Raw genomic sequence first — 18,171 nt, 5'->3', positions numbered from 1 at the left:
CTAAAACATAAAAGTAGCATATCTTTAATTCGCTTTTTAGACTGGATTAAAATTCTTCTTGTTTGACAATTCAGTGATATCCTCTCTGACTTTGGGATGTCAGAAAAAATCAAAGTTAAAAATCATTGTTTGTAAAATTTTCAAATCTATTCCAATTGAAATGCAGGAACCTACAACTTCCCAAAGGGAATGATGTGCATATTTTCTTTTTTCTTCAGTAAGAAACAGCAAATCTCTCAGGGTGCCTGGGTGGCTCAGTTGATTAAGCGTCCAACTTCAGCTCAGGTCATGATCTTGCAGTTCATAGGTTCGAGCCCCACATCTGTTCTGTGCTGACAGCTCAGAGCTTGGAACTTGCTTTGGATCCTGTGTCTTCCTCTCTCTCTGCTCCTCCCCTGCTTTGCTCTGTCTCTCTCAAAAATAAACATTAAAAAAATAGCAAATCTCAGTTTAGAATAATAAACCCTGCTTTTATATAATTTTTCCCATTAGATTCTATAGAATAAAACAACATGGCAGTCTTGAATATATCATTCAAATGAAGAAAGATGATCCTCAAATTTCCAGCTAGGCTCAGTCAAGTCTTTTCATTAGGGTTTGGTTGCAAGCTATATAGTTTCTCCTGGCTCTAATTAAATCATTTCCACTTGGTATAGATTGTTTTCCTGAAATTTGAGCTGCATATTGTGAGCCTGGGTAAAAGACTTAACAGTTTTGACTTCATAGTTTTGAAAGGTCTCCATGTAAATCTGGATATGGAGATTCTGTATTATTAGCAAATTAATGACATTTTTGTTCATGATGAAAAATTTAATTCAGTATATAATTGGTATTGGTTGAAAGACCTTCTTAGTTCTTAGCAGCCAGAAGTAGAATTCTTTTGTCTATGGTGGTGGAGAGGAATGGGGAATACAGTAGGATGGAGCAGAGTAGAGGAAAGACTTGGTTATAATAAACTGTGTATCTGTGATTTAGAGTGAAGGGTAGGATCTTTTCACCTGGCTCACTGTAGCATGTAGCCCTAGTTTCCTTGGTGGGTGAGTGAATTTCCATCACCCAACTTGTTCCCAGATACCCATGAGAATCATTCACTGCTACTTCTCATTGCCCAAACTACTCCTCCCCTGGCATAGTAATAAAAATATTTATAACCGTGACATGCTGTAATTAAAAGTACAATTTCCCTGCTTTAGGTAGTAGTTTAAACCATTAGAAATAAAAGTTATACCAATAAATCAAGCAATTTCCAAAGTGGGGAAAGAACTAGTCTTTTGCCACCAACTGCATCCATATCCCAAAGTGGCAACCTGGTAAATGTCACTGTTCTTGATTTTTTCTTTTTTAAAGTAGGCTCCACACTGGAAGCCCAAGGTGAGGCTTGAACTCATGACCCTGAGATCAAGACCTGAGCTGAGATCAAGAGTCGAATGCTTAACTGACTGAGCCACCTAAGCACCCTGTTATTGATCTTTTATTCTGAAAACTAAAACATAACACTCTGGATTTGCACAGAGTTCATTGGAAAGTATCTTTAATACACATAATTAGGTTTGGAGTGGAGATGTCAACACAGACTTAATTTTCAGTACTTCTAAATATTAGTTATACCTAGAGTATCCCTTCATATCATGTATTTAACCCTAGTTATTGGCAACTACTTATTTTTCTACCACAGTTCCTTTTTGGAAAACAGCTCAGAACAAGAAAAACATAGAAGACCCCTCTCTGATCATTCAAAACAGATAGTAAGAAGTCTATGCACTGATTCAAATTAAGCCCCTTGGGTCCCTACCCAAAGGTCTGTTGTCAAGAATTATTATTTTAGGGCCGCCTGGGTGGCTCACTTGGTTAAGTGACCAACTCTTGATCTCAGCTCAGGTCATGATCTCACAGTTTGTGAGATCAAGCCTTGTGTTGGGCTCTGCACTGACAGTGTGGAGCCTGCTTGGGATTCTCTCTCTCTGCCTCTCTCTCTTTCAAAATAAATAAACTTTAAAAATATTACTTTAGATATAATATTAGTATATTTGTTGAAAGCAAAAACAAAGCAGATCAGAAGCAGTAAATTAGGATCAGGTCTGCAGAGCACTAGCAGTAGAGAGACGTGACAGCTGGTAGTCTAACAGTAACAAATGAGAATGAAAAGCAAGTCAAGATTTAAGCAAAAATATGGTGATCATTTTGCAATATATACAAATATAAAATCATTATGTTGTACACCTGACACTATTATTATGTGCCAAACTGAATCTCAATTTAAAAAGAATATATTGTTTTATGGGTTTAGTAATAATGTTATATGGGCTAAGGCATTTAAAGAATATCAAAGACTACTACATGCTACTCAAGGTTGATAGTACACAAAGATTCAGTGCACAAAGCAACTTAGGTCTCTGCTGTCATGGAGTTATCATCTGGGCAGAGTTGTGGAGAAAGATGACACACACACACACACACACACACACACACACACAATCTCTATAAAGACCACCCCCCCACCGCCCCCAACAAAGAATTAAGCAATGAAAGAAGTACAGAGACACTTAATGCCCAGACAGCAGCCTTTTATGCCTTAATGGTGCTTGGCTTTACTTTTGTGTTAAAGAATGTCATAAGAATGAAGGTTTAGGGGTGTCTGGGTGGCTCAGTTGGTTGGGCAACCCACTCTTGGTTTCAGGTCAGTCTGTGACTGGTTGTGGGATTGAGCCCTGTGTCAGGCTACATGCTGAATGTGGAGCCTGCTTGGGATTCTCGCTCTCTCTCTCTCTCTCTCTCTCTCCCCCTCCACTGCCCCTCATCTGCCCCTCCCCCACTCACATGTGTGCTCTCTCTCAAAATAAATAAACATTTAAAATAAAATATGGGGCCTGGGTGGCTCAGTTGATTGAGTGTCTGACTTTGGCTCAGGTCATGATCTCATAGTTTGGTTCCAGAGTTTAAGTGCCATGTTAGACTCTGTGCTGACAGCTCAGAGCCTGGAGCCTGCTTTGGATTCTGTGTCTCCCCCTCTCTCTGCCCCTCCCCTGCTCATGCTCTGTCTCTCTCTCTCTCTCTCTCAAAAATATATAAACATTAAATAAAATAAAATAAAAAAGAATAAAGTTTTATGTTTCAGAGGGCACAGAGTAGACACTCAATAAATACTTTTTGAATTGGTCATTAAGAAAAAAGGGGTAGGGTTAAATACGTGATAGAGATTAAGGAGCTCAGTTGTAATGAGCATCAGGTGTTGTATGGAAGTGTTGAGTCACTAAATTATACAACAGAGACTAATATTACACTTTATGTTAACTAACTAGAATCTAAAGAACTAAAAAAAAGAAAAGACTAGATTATACTTGATTAACTCTATTTATAGGATAAAAGGAACTCTGTCCCACTTCTATAAAGAATAAAAGGAAATGTGCGACAGAGTTCTCTTTATCCTAGAAAGACTGTATTTAAAAATTTATTGTTATTGTTATTTTTAAGCACATTTTTGGAATGTAAAATGGTAAGCTTTAGTTACTAGGAAAATTAACTTTTGGGAATGAACTTATTTTCTGTTAATTCTAAATTAATTAGGAATTACTATTGTTTGATTCTGCAGTTCACATTTACTTTTTTATTTATTAGCACTAGATACTATCACATGAGTGCTTACATCAATTATTTTTTATTTCCTTTGAATTTCAGAAGTCTCTGCTATCTGGGGGAATGTGTCAGAATTTGTGCAACAACAGCTATCCCTACAAAAGGCAAGATTTATACTTTAAGTTTAATGCAAGAGTCCAAAGGATCTTTCTTCCTTGGTCTTGTATAATTTTGCTGGGAACAAAATAACAGATTTTAGAGCTATTCAATTTGACTTTCAGTCCTGTGATTTTATGATGCTCACACTATGACTTACAGATAGTAGATTTAACAAACATGGATTTTATTCTTAGGTAATGAATTTGTAAAAGTTCTCTCTAGTGATACCAAGCAGATCACTGACCAGTCTGGATGTATGTAGAGGAACTAGATGAATTCTGTTGATCTGTGACCTGATAGTTTCTGGCATTGCTATAGAAGGATGTAATGCTTCCTGCCATGCCTCTTTGCAGGGAATGGGTTTTAACTGAAATACAAGAAGACAATCTGGGATTGAACTCATCTTGCCAAAAATGAGAAACTTTGCCCAGACTTCAGTTTGGATGCCATGGAACTGGACAGAGATTTGGGGAGTTTGGAGGGAGCTGGGAAATTGTGAAATTTTTATATCCTACTCACAGGTCCCATTATGACAACCCATGGGCTGAATTCGTCCTTCAAACTTATCTTGTTTGGTCTGATAATTTGAAGTAGTCATCACCAACCTAAAATTTGGAGAGTTTATATAAAGTTTTGGACTTGTTTCTCTTTTCTTGAAAAATCAGCAGATTTAACAACACCAGTTTTCCATTCCTGCATGATGACACTTGGCTGGAGCCAACAATGAGCTCTTCCCTTTGGATGGGGTTTGTACTTTCTAGCCACTGCACTCTCTGGCTGGCTACCTTCATTCCCTTGCGTTCTTTCGTGGGTGGTGCCTGTAGGCATTTGAGTTTGTAACCCTTGAGGTGTGATATTTCCAGGGAGACAGAGGCCTAGTTTGAGAGCCAAAAGCATTGGCTTCTACCCCTCAGCCAAGATCACTACACTGCAGCAGATGCCTTGGATGCTGGATTGTCTGGTTTTAAGTGAGAGACAAAACCTAAAAGAAGGAATGAGAAAGCAGAGATTCTTACAGCTTTTTAAATTCCTTCTTTCTAATGGTAAATGATTAAAATTCAGAATTTCCCACGATTTAGGATAAGAGGAATCTTAAATATAGATTAAAAGTAGCAATGGCATCCATACAAATTATCTTAGTCCTCACAGCCTTTGAATGGTAATCGAGATGCAGGATCTGATGTCAGAAGCATTGTAGATCAATATATTACATTTTATACTTACATGAGAACTTAGAATCATGACATACTATAGCTGGAAGAGAGTTTAGAAATCATTGAATATTTAAGGCTTAATTGTTTTCATGGGTTTTTTTGAATAGCGGTACTAAGGGTTATTTTTCCTTACCTCTTCAGTGATTTCTGATTGTTGCTCTTTTTTTTCCCCCTTCCTTTTTCTTTCAGGGTGTTCAGATTCCAGGGCTTGGAACTTTTACTTTCACGAGACAAAAAATTGACGTGGGAAACAACAAGTTTATTCTGATTCAGAGACCCATATTTATCATGGCAGAGAAGTTAGTACGGATCCATGAACTCAAACAAAACAAAACATACATTCCTGGTAAATCTTTTCAATATTTAAGACATTCTCAGAAAGTTACTGGCCTGGGAATGAAAATGGAAGGGCAAAGTTTGTTCAGTTGCTGCTTTATCAGTTTGTGATTTCAGCTCACTTTTCACCTGGTACCTTTGGAAGAGGGAAGGGCCAAGGTGGGAAATGATAGACAGTCTTCCTGCAGGACATTTTAAACCTCAGTAGCTTAAGAGGCAGGCATGGGAAGACTTGATGTGATATCAAGGCACATTTACATGCCACATTACAGAGTTATACAGCCTTTGTTCATTTTTTTAGACTCTCAGAAATTAAAAGTGGTTATAGAGAAAAAGTTAATTAGGGACTGTAATTAGAATTACAGTCCATATTAGCTATGAAAAAGATCACTAACTGTGTTCTATCATATATAATGTACATTATTAAAACTTAGAAGTGAGGCTAATGATTCCATAAAGACTTAATGAATACCTTATATACCTCTCACACCCTAAAATCTTCCTCCCTTGTTTTCTCCCTTCCTCCTTCCCCTTCCCTTCCTTCTGCCTCCCTTCCTTTCTTCCCTCTTTCCACAAATATTTACTGAGAGCCAACTATGTGTTAGGCCTTGTTCCAGGCACTTGAGATATAGTGATAAGCTAAAGGGACATGGTGCCTGACAGAGGATGCTTACTTACCTTCCAGCTTTGGTGTGTAGACTTGGTGACACCTCCCCTGGTTACTTAGAGGCCTTTGGGGACGTCCTTCCTGATTTCTGGGCTGTATTCATTTTAACCTTCCTTATCATCCCCTCTTGCATTGCACTCCTACGTGGATAGAAGCAGTCCACCCCAAATGTCAGCAGGTGAAAAGGCTAAAACTGGCCTTTATGGTAACTTCCCTGAAAGTTAATTTTCAGCGTAACTTACCACCAAAAAATGAAATATTGGGAAACCAAATACCAACAAGTTATACTTAGAATTCATTATGCATATGATCTTTATGGTAGATTTGATGGACTTTTCAGCCATCTTTACCTAGAATTTTATGACAGAAGGCATAGAATACCCCAATTCATCAAAAACCTACCAATTAAAGTGAAAATAAAGCCAACTTGTTTTTTTTAACAAAAACATCTTGGATCTCATAGTATAGTCCAAAAAAAGTAGCTTAGATCTATAATTAATTTTTTTACAAGGCTGAAGAAATTTCAGAATTAAATATATATGATTGAATTAATTCACAAGAACAATTCTGTCTCTAGTTTAGCTTTGGGGTTATGGGTCTTCATCATTAATTAAGTAGGTAATTAATTAAACATTATACATTGGTTCTTAAAGATTATCAAGACATGGTCCTTGCTTTGAAGAGCTCAAAATTTAGCATGGGAGATAAATATATAAGCAAATATTGCAACCTGATTAAATGCTGTGAAAGCAACATTGGTCAGAACTAGATTGAATGTAGGGGAGCCCAGAGGAGAGCATGCTTAACTTTGCTCAGGGAGGCTTAGGAAGATGACATATACCAGGAGGTCTTAAAGAATGATAGGGCTTTGCTGGCATAGAAGCTGTGGGAGATATTTCAGGAACAATGAGAATAATTCAAGAATAAGAATAAGGTATTTCTCTGTGGCCAAGGCATATGATTGTGGAGGCAATTGGAGGGAATTAAGACAAAAGTGGTTGGAAGCAACTAAGTTGTAAGGGGCTATAGGCAGTATGATAAGGACTTTGGGATTCATCCTATAGGCAGTGGGGAGCCATTGAAAGTTTTTGAGCAAGGAACTGTATGTACTAGTCCAGTTTTTAATTTAGGAGGATAGTTCTTTTAATTATAGCAGTTTGATGAAATATGGTAGGAGCCTGATTGCAGTGGCAATCAGGAGGAAGATGAAGGAATCTATTTGTGAGATATTTCCTATGGAGAACTGATGGGATTTGGCTGCCAGTTGAGACTGGTGGGTAGCAAGAAGAAGGAAGGTACGTAGCATGACTCCGATTTATTGGAAAATAGATGTACGTTTTTGTCATTAACACCTTAGGGAAGCAAGGGGGAAGGCAGGTTGGGGTGGTAGATAAAGTAATGAGTTAGCTTTTGGACATGTTAAATTTGAAATTCCTGTAGGGATACGTAGGTGGAGGTAGTTCCAGAGCTCAGGTGAGGGATGGAGACTAGAGGTCAGGATTTGGAAAAATTTACCTAGGAGAAGATATAAAGTAAGAGAAGGAGACAGACAAGGACAAAGTCTTGTTTAAAAACAACAACAACAGAAAACAGCACAACAAAACACCATCTTATCAGAAGTAGATGAGGAAGGAAATCAGCAAAGGAGACCAAAAAAGAGGAAATTGGAGAACCAAGAGTGGTGCCATGGATACAAGAGCATAGAGAGGGCACGGTCAATGGAGGTTACAGAGAGGTCATGAGATTAAGATTTGCAATGTATCCATTGGCTTGTCCATTATGAGATGATAGTGTCCCTACTGAAGTAAGTGGGCTAGAAGACAGATTGAAGAGAGACATTGGATAAATGGGAGGGAACAATCCATAGGCAGGCAATATAGCATTTTCTTTTAAGAACTTCATTAAAAAAATGGAGGGAGGTGGTATAGAATCACCATCAAATTGTACAGAAGACCATGGCTGATATAGGGAAGCTTGTGTTTTGCAGATATTAATCTTCATCATCCAGCACCATTGGGCACTTGGAAAGCTATAAATTAATGCTTGCTCAATGAATGTTTAGAATGTTCTTCTTTCTATCCTGTTCCTCTATTAGTGGATCTTGTTGCTGCCTCTTTTCGGATTTATTATCTTGATCGCCTTTGTTATTTATCCCCTTTTTTGACTGGTGATCTGTTCTTGTGGAATAGACCCTATCTTATTTTTATGCTAGATATACCATATTCCTTTGCAATGTCATTTAGGGATTCATTAGGGAGAAAAAGCAAGTTATCCAGTCTGATACCCTCCGATAAGACACTTTCATTTGAAGGTAACATCTACTGAACTATCTTTTCAAAACACTTGACATTTATGGATATTTATAAACATTTAAAAATGATGTGATAATTGGAGGAGACAGACAAGTGTATTGCTACAGTATGTCCTGAGAGATAAGAGGGCTGAAAACTTCAGAAAACCCTCTGATGAAGAAATGCAGTTAGTTATTACATTGTCTCCAAGGGAAAATCAAAAGCTTGTCTGGAATTTGCTTAGAAACCTAATTGTTCTTATTGTGAGCAAAATATATACTTTTAAGGAAAATTGTACTGATTACTGTCTACTGTTAGGGTACAACTAAGGACTTAACATGGACAATTCTATTTTTGAGTATTAAGAATCAGATAATTATTTGTGAGTGTATATGACATGACCTTGTTGTAATTTACACTTCCTTTCTCCCACCCTGTCTTTCTCCTCTAGGTGATATTCCAGTTATTCCACTTAATTTTGTCACAATATCCCTGCAGGGTCCATTTAGCAGGGATACAGTGGAAAGCTGTGTGAAAGAAACTTTGCTTTTTTTATCACGATCCATTTCCATCAAACCAAATGTGGAGTTTACTTTCAAAGGAATCGGGATCCTCATGATTAAAGGCGGCAAAGTGAAGATGAGATTTTATAAGGATTTCCTTTGTAAAATGGATGGAACTGGGGCTTTGGCTGAAGCCCTCACAAATGTAAGTTAATGTTTTCCTTCTCCACACCCCTCTCCCAATCAAAACTTTGAATTACCTGTGTGTCATTATTAAGAAAAATTCAGGTTGACATTTTATTTATTATTATTTTTAAATGTTTATTTATTTTGAGAGAGAGAGCGTGGGCAAGCAAGTTGGGGGGACAGAGAGAGAGGGCGAGAGAAAATCCCAAGTAGGCTCCACACTGTCAGCATGCAGCCTGATGTGGGGCTCAATCTCAGGAACTATGCGATCGTAACCTGAGTTGAAATCAAGAGTCAGACACTTAACCAACTGAGCCACCCAGGCGCCCTGGGTTGATGTATTTTAAATGGCACTTACCCCAAGTGCAAAAAAATGCTTTTTTATAGATGGTTAACTCTTTAACAAAAAGGTTAGAAGGGCAAAGAAACTTTAAGTTTCGAGTCAATGCCAAGTGAAAAATATAAATAGTAATAAAAGCGTTCATAATTCTGAATACTTTATAGTACCATATAGTGTTTAAAAATTCTTCCATATCTATTATTTCATTTGAGTTGGAAAACATTATAAAACTGGCATTATTATCATCCTGATTTTACAAATGAGAAAAATGGAGGTTCAGAGAGATTACGTGGGAAGCCTGAAATCAGAGTGCTAATAAGTGGTAGAACCAGACTTCCTAATGGCTCTTTTTTTTTTTTTTTTTTGGCTGGTTGTAGCATTTATTTATTTATTTATTTATTTATTTATTTAGAGTGCGCAAACAACGGAGGGGCAGAGACCATGAGAGAGAGAATCCCAAGCAGACTCCATGCTCAGCATGGAGCCCGGGGTAGGGTTTGATCTCATTAACTGTGAGACAAGATCAAGAGTTAGATGCTTAACCGACTGAGCCACCTAGGTGTCCTTATGGTATTTTATTTTAATGACTACAATAAATCGAGTCATGGAAATGTATCTTTAGCTTTTAATTTGCCATACTGTGGAAGAAATTTCACAATTGACCCCATCATTATTAACTATTCAGTAGCTGGTATGACCTTCATGCTAACTTGGACATAGCAGAGTTTAAGGAGGTAGTGAAACAGTTAATCACCAGGACTAACTGAATGCTTAGTGTGCCTTAAGAATGAAGAAAATTGGTACAAATGAATTATATTATCATAGAATGTTATAAAATCCTGGGTCCTATAGAGCAAAAGCCTGATTTTTAAGTGAAAGGCTATAAAATGAAAGTCTATAAATACGGTCTAATTCTACTCTCTACTCTCTAATTTCCTCTTTCATGGAGCTCTGGGATGGGGATTTAAGAGTTGTGCATAATGAAGCTCTTGGTGTTTTCTGCACAATCTGGCTTCATGTAGGATTTTAAAGATAGGCACTAACCCTGTGTATGTAAAGTGGAAACACGCAGCTATCACCCTCCCGTTTCCATGAAAATACAGCAGAAGCAAGGCCAAAGTGCTGGCCCATCTCTAATCTTCAGGGATTCTACAGAACTTTGTAGCTTTAATAACATGGTCATAAGAGAGGACAGCCTGCTGCACTCTAAGACATAACTTTGAAGGAGCATTTTCCAGAAGTAGTCATCCCGAGAGATACTCTATGAAAAAAGGATCTGGAGACCAAAGCAGATGGAGGGCTGCTGCATATATCACCCTCCTGGACAGAAGCACAAAACACACTGGCATGTTAAAGGATCTGAGAAGTCTGCTTTAACTGCCTGAATCATGAATCGTGGAACTTTTGGTTAATCCAAGGCTTGTTAACAGCAAAAATCACATTTTGGGGGGATGCCTGGGTGGCTCAGTTGGTTAAGTGTCTGACTTGGGCTCAGGTCATGATTTTGCGGTTTGTGAGTTCGAGCCCCTCGTCGTGCTCTGTGCTGACAGCTGAGATCCTGGAGCCTGCTTCGGATTCTGTGTCTCCCTCTCTCTCTGCCCCTCCCCCACTTGTGCTCTGTCTCTCTCTATCAAAAATAAATAAAATGTAAAAAAAAAAATTTTTTTAAAAATCACATTTTGGGAAATTGCTATAAAGTGGTGAGAGTGATTCTTTTCCCCCAAATGTCCCATAACTTAAACCTGAGTGTTGTTCTGCAGAGTAGTTCTCTTGGGAAGCTGTAGGTTTATTTCAATGATGCTGCTTTTGCTGGAACCATATTTAAAACTTCTTTTTGCAAATTCCCTTCAAAGCCTTTTGTAAACCATATCATTCCAAAAATAATTTTGGATTTCTATACTAGTATAATGTAATAATGTCATTACTGTAAAATGTGATAATAGTTATAATAGCTGCTATTTGTTGAGTGTTTATTATGTGCCAGCCACTTACATACAGTACCTCATAAAAATTCTATGAATTAGATCCTGTTATCCCCACATACTCAGGGTTTAAGGTTACATAACTTAACAGTGTGGGGATGTGAACATGAATCCACGTGACTTCAAAGCCCTTCTCTTACCCTTCTCTTACCCTTCTCTTAGAATTATTTGGGTCAAGAGTGGAATTGGCTTCCTTGCTCATTTTCCTCATAGTTTCAAATAAGTCAGCTCTCCTTTTAAAGATGTATAAAAGAAGCCATCAACTCTGAAGGTAATTTCCAAAGAGGAAATGGTTTGAGAAAAGGCAGCATCAGTGGAATTGGTATGGGACTATCCAGGGTGATAAATGAGATAATTCCTCTTTGGATTTTAAGCTCTAGACTTTAAGCACTAAAAAAATATAAATAAATAAATAAATAAATAAATAAATAAGAAATAACAATAGAGAGTATCATGGTAGCCTTGCCTCTGAGACTGCCTATAGCTTTGATTTGTATGTGTCATAGACCACTGCCCCAAGCATAACCTTTCTCTTTCTCTGTCCTCCAGAGGCCTGGCACTGTGGACTCCGTGTTGTCCAGCAGAGAGAGTTCAGAGAAGCAATCCAAGTGTGGGTGTGCATTTCCAAGGTCAGTGTTTTGCTCCACAGGTTCCTCCAGGCACAGCAATCCTTGTTGATTTATTAATGTGATTGGGTAGTGTTTCTCATCTTTTCTGGCTCATGCTCCTTTTAGTGTTCTCTCTCTTTCAGTGTTCCAGCAAAGAAGGATTTGTTGCATACACTTTCCGTAGTTAAGTTAGAAAGCAATGGCCAGTTAGACTATTTTTATTTATGATAATTCAACAACTCTATACATTACTTGATACTTATCATGATAAATGTACTCTTAATCCCCTTTATTTCACCCACCCTTCACCCACCTCCCCTCTGGAAACCACCAGTTTGTTCTCTGTATTTAAGAATCTGCTTTTTTGTTTGACTCTTCTTTTCTTTTGTTATTTGTCTTGTTTCTTAAGTTCCACATATGAGTGAAATGATATGGTGTTTATCTTTGTCTGTCTGGCTTATTTAATTTAACATTATACCCTCTAGGTCCATCTAGACTATTCATTTTTAAAACTACTCTTAGCTCCCTAGAAACTCTGATACTACCTCCCATCAATTTTAGTCCCTGCAATATTAGTGCAATTCTTCTCATCTTCTGGGCTTTCCTCTACCTTCCATCATTTCCTCTGAACTAGCTTTCTCTTTCTGCAGTCTAGCTCACCTGTCTGAGCTCTGATTCTTACCACTCAAGTGGTTAGAGAGATAAGGTAGAATAAAGGAACAACTTTATCCCAAGAGTGCAGTGGGTTTTACTGGTGGCTGCTGACAATGATTATAATAATGATACTGATGATAATAATAATAATAATAATAATAATAATTGTCATCTATGGAATACTTACTACTGTAGATGTCAGATGCTATTAAGCACTTTCTCAATATTATTGCACTTAATTTTCAGTTTAGCTATTTTAGATGTGTATTTAATTTTATCCATTTTATAGAGGTGCAAAATTGTAATTTTAATTTTTTTTTCTTTTAATAAGTGAAACAACATGGTGCAGTATTAAGAACACTGGAATAGGGGGCGCCTGGGTGGCTCAGTCAGTTGAGTGTCCAACTTTGGCTCAGGTCATGATCTCGTGGTTTGTGGGTTTGAGCCCTGCATCGGGCTCTGTGCTGACAGCATGGAACCTGGAGCCTGCTTTGGATTCTGTGTCTGCCTCTCTCTCTGCCCTTGCCCTACTCATGGTCTGTCTCTCTCTCTCAAAAATAAATAAACATTTAAAAAATTTTTTAAAAAAGAGCACTGGAATAGGAGTCAGGAGACTTGGTTTTTTTTCCCCCAGTTTAGCTGTCACTCACTCATTGTGTACCCTTAATCATGTTCTTAATCTTAATTGCTATGCCATTAACTATTACGCTTTTCAGGTGGAGGAAGTTGGGGGAATAACAACCAGCTTCCCAGAGTATTATTTTCTCATGGTTTTTAAATCTGTGACATCCTCCTGTGTTAGTTGGTTTGGAACAACCCCCTCTAGGAAGGACTGTATGACATACCTCAAAATCAGTGTGAGGGTCAGAATAAACATTAGAGATTAGTTAGTCTAGACCCTTAATATTGTGGATGAAATGGACAAACAACTGAGTGGCCAAGCTAGAAATAAAACCACGGCTCCTGACTGTTCCACTATTCTTTCCATTGTACCATGTTGCCTTACTCATTAAAAATAAATCAATGGATTCAAAATAATTTTATTGTGATTGTATTTTGGAAGGCAAATTTGGCTGCCCCCTTGGACATATTTTGGCTGAAGCATTCCAGGAGGGAAATAATTGCAATGGGTCAAGAACAGAGATGGAAGCTCCTGTTAACTAGAGAGCCTAGAGATGGACCGGAGAACTCAAATACTCAAAATAGTTGTAGATGTTTTATTCATGTGAAGTTTGGTCCCTGAATTTACTGGAAGTACCACTCCTCCCCCACTGCCCTCTCTCCTGCTTACACCTCTAATGCAGCACTCCATACTTGAGACCACAGAAAACCTACAACTACATACACCAGCTGAACACATCCATTCCCCCATTGTGCTTTTGCAAGTCCCTCACTTTTGCCTGGGGAAAGGATGGAGCTGTGGGGAGGAGAAAGAAGGAGGGGAGGAGTGGTTATTTCTGGGCATATTTCGGTCTCTGCCTACCAGGCTGTGAATCTTTGCCTTTAAGTCATCCAACAGCCACCTTTCACTGTCACCTCTATGCATCTGGTTACAGAACTAGAAAAGACAGCCGGGTTCAAACTGAGACCAAACCCAAAGCTTAAATCCCTCAATTTATCTTGATAAGAGCTGCTTTTGAGGCCTCAGTACTGAGAGGGAAGGTCTTGGTTGGCTCCCAAACTTAGCCTGAAAGAGAGCCTCAGTAAATCAAAGCACTTGCCCCCTTGAGAGAAGTGGGTGTATTTCAGAACCAGATAGCTAGCTGGGTTGCTTCTAAGGATTGAGAGTTCACACATTCACCTATTCAGGCCCAGTGCAGTAAACATCGTGGCTTGTTTCTAGGATTGAGATCAAGAAGTTGGACAAAAAACCACCTATGGAGACCATTGTAGAGGAAGATGAAAATGAAATGAATGGACAAGAGGAGTGCAAATTAAAAGACCATCCAAGCAAAGAAGGCGTCAGAGGTAGGCCAATATTGCTACCATATTGATGGTAGCCCAGCCATATTGCTTAGTGACTTCTATGCTCAAAATAAATAAAGTTAGAATCATGAATAATTACTGTATTCTTCTTTCTAACATATATCTTCTATTCCTGGAATCTTGTATCTCATCTTAACCACTTTTTGACTCTCAGGCTTTTAGACTATGATCTCTTTGCTGGTTCCCCATTACTTAAAGAGGTCAAAATTCATATGCCTACAGGGTCCAGTCAGATAATGTAAATGCATGAAGTGGGTTGCATTTAACATGATAGGGTGACATGTTAGCATAAATAATAATTTTTATGAAAAATGGAGAATGGAAGTTTTGCATCTTTGATACTTGGCTTAATATAAGGTGGCTGGATTTTCATATCTGTGTCTTCATTTAATCTGTTATGATATGTTTGTGTTGGTTGAAGCATATGAAGAAAATCCCAGGACTTCAAAGACTTTTAGAAAGGATCCTAGGGATCCTTAGGGGTTGCCATGCCACCCTTTGGAAACTTCCTTTAGGAGATTATTGCTTTGTAGGCAACACACTAATTGACATTGAAGCAAAAAATGCTGATGGAGCCAAAAAAAACCCCATGTCAGTGGGTAAACATTGGCTTGTGGATATTGTTTTTGCAACATGTGGCCTACAGGGTTACATGTAAACTGTTAGCCTAATATTCACATGCTTTTGTGTCTGTAACCTCATCTGTCACTGTTTCCTATAGATTCCTTCTCTGAGCAAAATTGTCTATTTATGTCCTTCTAACACATCTTGTCCTTCCCTGACTTCATGTTTTTGTTCATTCTTTTTCTCTTGCCTAGAATGTCCTTCCTTTTCTTACAGTCTAGCCCAATCCTACTTACCTCTTAGCATCATTTTTACATCGCACTTACTCCATGAACACTTCTCTCATCACTGGATTCTGAAGTGTCTTCTTTCATCTCTAAACATGGCAGACCTTAAAGATAGCACCATCAATTGGAATGTAGACGTTTTTCATCATTGTCCTGAGTTGCTATTTATGCAATGTATGCAAAGCGACTTAGCATTGTAGGCACGTAATAAGACCTCCACGATGAGAGCTCTTGGGGTTTTTGTCTATATCTTATTTTTCTCTACAACTATAGATCTTCCCCAATTTAACGATGGGGTTATGTTCAGGTTAACCCATTATAAGTTGAAACTATCATAAGCTGACAATGTGTTTAATATATCTAACCTACTGAACATTATAGCTAGCCCGTCTGAAATGTGTCATCTAGCCTACATTAGCCTATAGTTGGACAAAATCACCTAACACAAAGCCTATTTTATAATAAAGTATTGAATATCTTATGTAACTTATTGACTCCTGGAAGTGAAAAACAGACTGGTTGCATGGGTACAGAATAGCTGGAAGTGTATCACTTGTTTACTCTCCTAACTGTGGCTGGCTGCCTGCTGCAGCTTGCTGGGCCGCCCAGCATCCCCAAGGGAATGTTGTGTCACATATCACTAGTCCAGGGAAAGATCACAATTCAAAATTCAAAGTGCAGTTTGTACTGCATGCACATCACTTTACACCATCAAAAGCCAAAGTCACAAATCATAAGTCAAACCATTATTAAGTTGAGAACTTTCTGTATATCTTTTGAAAGATCTTGAAGGGCAAAGACTTGCCTCTTGTATTTTCTAAAGTGACTAGCCAGTGTCTTGCACGTAATAAATATACAAAAAAATATTTGTTTGAATCACACTAGGGCAAGGGACAATAATTTAAGATAAGAAATGTATCTTATATATAAATTTTCCCGGGTAAAATAATGAGTTTTAAAAATTAGTTAAGTACAAAACCACCTATTTAAAGTTGAAAGGAAAATTGGTTTCATTCATTTTACAGAGATGATAACACACAAGAAACTTCGAGAAAAACATGCTCTCTTTCCTTTCAAAGTGACAAACATCAGCTTTCCAAACATGGTGGAGCAGAATGTTAGTGGTGGTAAGAGTGTGAACCGCGAAAGGTAATGCATTGGTATTTTATCTGGTGTCTGTTACTAAATATATTTTTGAGTTATATCTTGATGCAGGGAATTTAAATGAGTGTTTATTCATTCCTTCATTCTGTATCCTTGAGTACATTCTACCTGTTAGGTGATTGGGATAATAGATTCAGTCAGGGCTCATAATCTAGTGGGAAAGCCAGGCATACATAGAGTGATAAATTATGACTCAGTAGGATAAACACTATGACAGAGGTGGAAACAAAATAGCACAGGGGAGAGAACATCTAACTCTCTTATGGATTTGGGAAAATTTCCCTTGTTTTCTGAGTGCTTGGATATTATGATATAGCATAGTTTCATTATTTGGATCAAATTGGAAAGCAGTTTTGCTAAACATGGCTGGCATTCAATAAACATTCTTTGAATGAATGAATGTATTACAATTCATTATGGTCATGTCTTCTAACAATGTTATGTCAAAAGATTTCTATTTTCATTTTTTTTAAGTTTACTTGTTTATTTTGAGAGAGAGAGAGAGAGCAAGCAAAGGAGAGTCAGAGAGAGGAGAGAGAGAATTCCAAGCAGGCTCCACACTGTCAGTGCAGAGCCTGATGTGGGGCTTGAACTCACAAACCATGAGATCATAACCTGAGCCAAGATCAAGAGTCAGATGCTTAACTGACTGAGCCACCCAGGCACCTCAAAAGATTTCTATTTTCTTTTTTTTCTTTTTTATTAACACACTTTTTTTTAAAGTTTATCTTTTACTAATTTTTGAGAGATAGAGAGCAAGTGGGGTAGGGGCAGAGAGAGAGGGAGACAGAATCCCAAGCAGGGCTTGATCTCAGGAACTGTGAGATCATGACCTGAGCTGAAATCAAGAGTCAGATGCTCAGACTGAGCCACCCAGGCACCCCAAGTAGGACACCTTTTAAAACCTCAAATTAGTCAACCATACTCAAGTTATCTATTGAGCATTGATTATTTACACTGCACTGGGCTAGCAAATTTGAATTTGTTAATGTGTCACAATGTATCAGCTATCATATGTGTGATTTATGCACTCTGTGGTACTAAAGTCATGTTCAAAACCCTGGGCATGCTTGTTTTGAATAATCTCATGGTTATGAAAGATAATTGTGAATTAAATGTCTTGTACTTTGGAATTTAGTTCAATCCAACAGACACTGAGCACCACAGTATGCTGGGCATTACTTTAGACACCAAAGATACAGAGCTGTAAGACATATAAAAGACATATAAACAGTCACTTAGGGAGACTGACACTAAAGAAGTAGTACACATGGTAAAGACAACAAAAGAAAGTAGAGGAGCTGCAAGGAGGAGGGAGTAATTAATTGTTAGGGCTTATTGGTGGAGGCTTCCTATAGATGTTGACCAAAAAATGGTTGGTTTTTTGTGTGTGTGTGTGTGTGTGTGTGTGTGTGTGTGTGTGTAATGTGTATCACAGAAATTTTGAAAAATGGGAAAGGAATAGATACAAAAAAATCACCCATTATACATATATTTATATTTGAAACATATACACACATTTTAAGTACAACTGAGATCATATCATATGAAACTTTGTTATACTCAACAATAAGTGGTTAACATTTTCCCATGGCTTTGAATGTCCAGAACATGAACAAATAATTGCACATCATTTCATTAATTAAACCTTTTGTTT

The 18,171-nt window shown here is 37.8% G+C and overlaps 1 protein-coding gene across 1 annotated transcript in view; it reads left to right on the top strand.

The window, feature by feature from the left end:
* Window positions 1-18,171, top strand: part of LOC145712442 (coiled-coil domain-containing protein 81-like) — a 46,231-nt gene that overhangs the window by 11,968 nt on the left and 16,092 nt on the right. The window contains exons 2-7 of the mRNA XM_081790165.1: window positions 3,676-3,737; window positions 5,136-5,292; window positions 8,692-8,948; window positions 11,801-11,880; window positions 14,357-14,481; window positions 16,376-16,499. Coding sequence (XP_081646291.1) covers window positions 3,676-3,737; window positions 5,136-5,292; window positions 8,692-8,948; window positions 11,801-11,880; window positions 14,357-14,481; window positions 16,376-16,499 — 805 coding nt within the window. The remainder of the gene's footprint in view (window positions 1-3,675; window positions 3,738-5,135; window positions 5,293-8,691; window positions 8,949-11,800; window positions 11,881-14,356; window positions 14,482-16,375; window positions 16,500-18,171) is intronic.

This window comes from Panthera onca, chromosome D1 (genome assembly GCF_046562875.1).
Source record: "Panthera onca isolate mPanOnc1 chromosome D1, mPanOnc1 haplotype 2, whole genome shotgun sequence".
Lineage (NCBI taxonomy): Eukaryota > Metazoa > Chordata > Mammalia > Carnivora > Felidae > Panthera > Panthera onca.
Note: the sequence above shows the minus strand (reverse complement) of the source record. Positions and strands in the feature narration are given on the sequence as shown.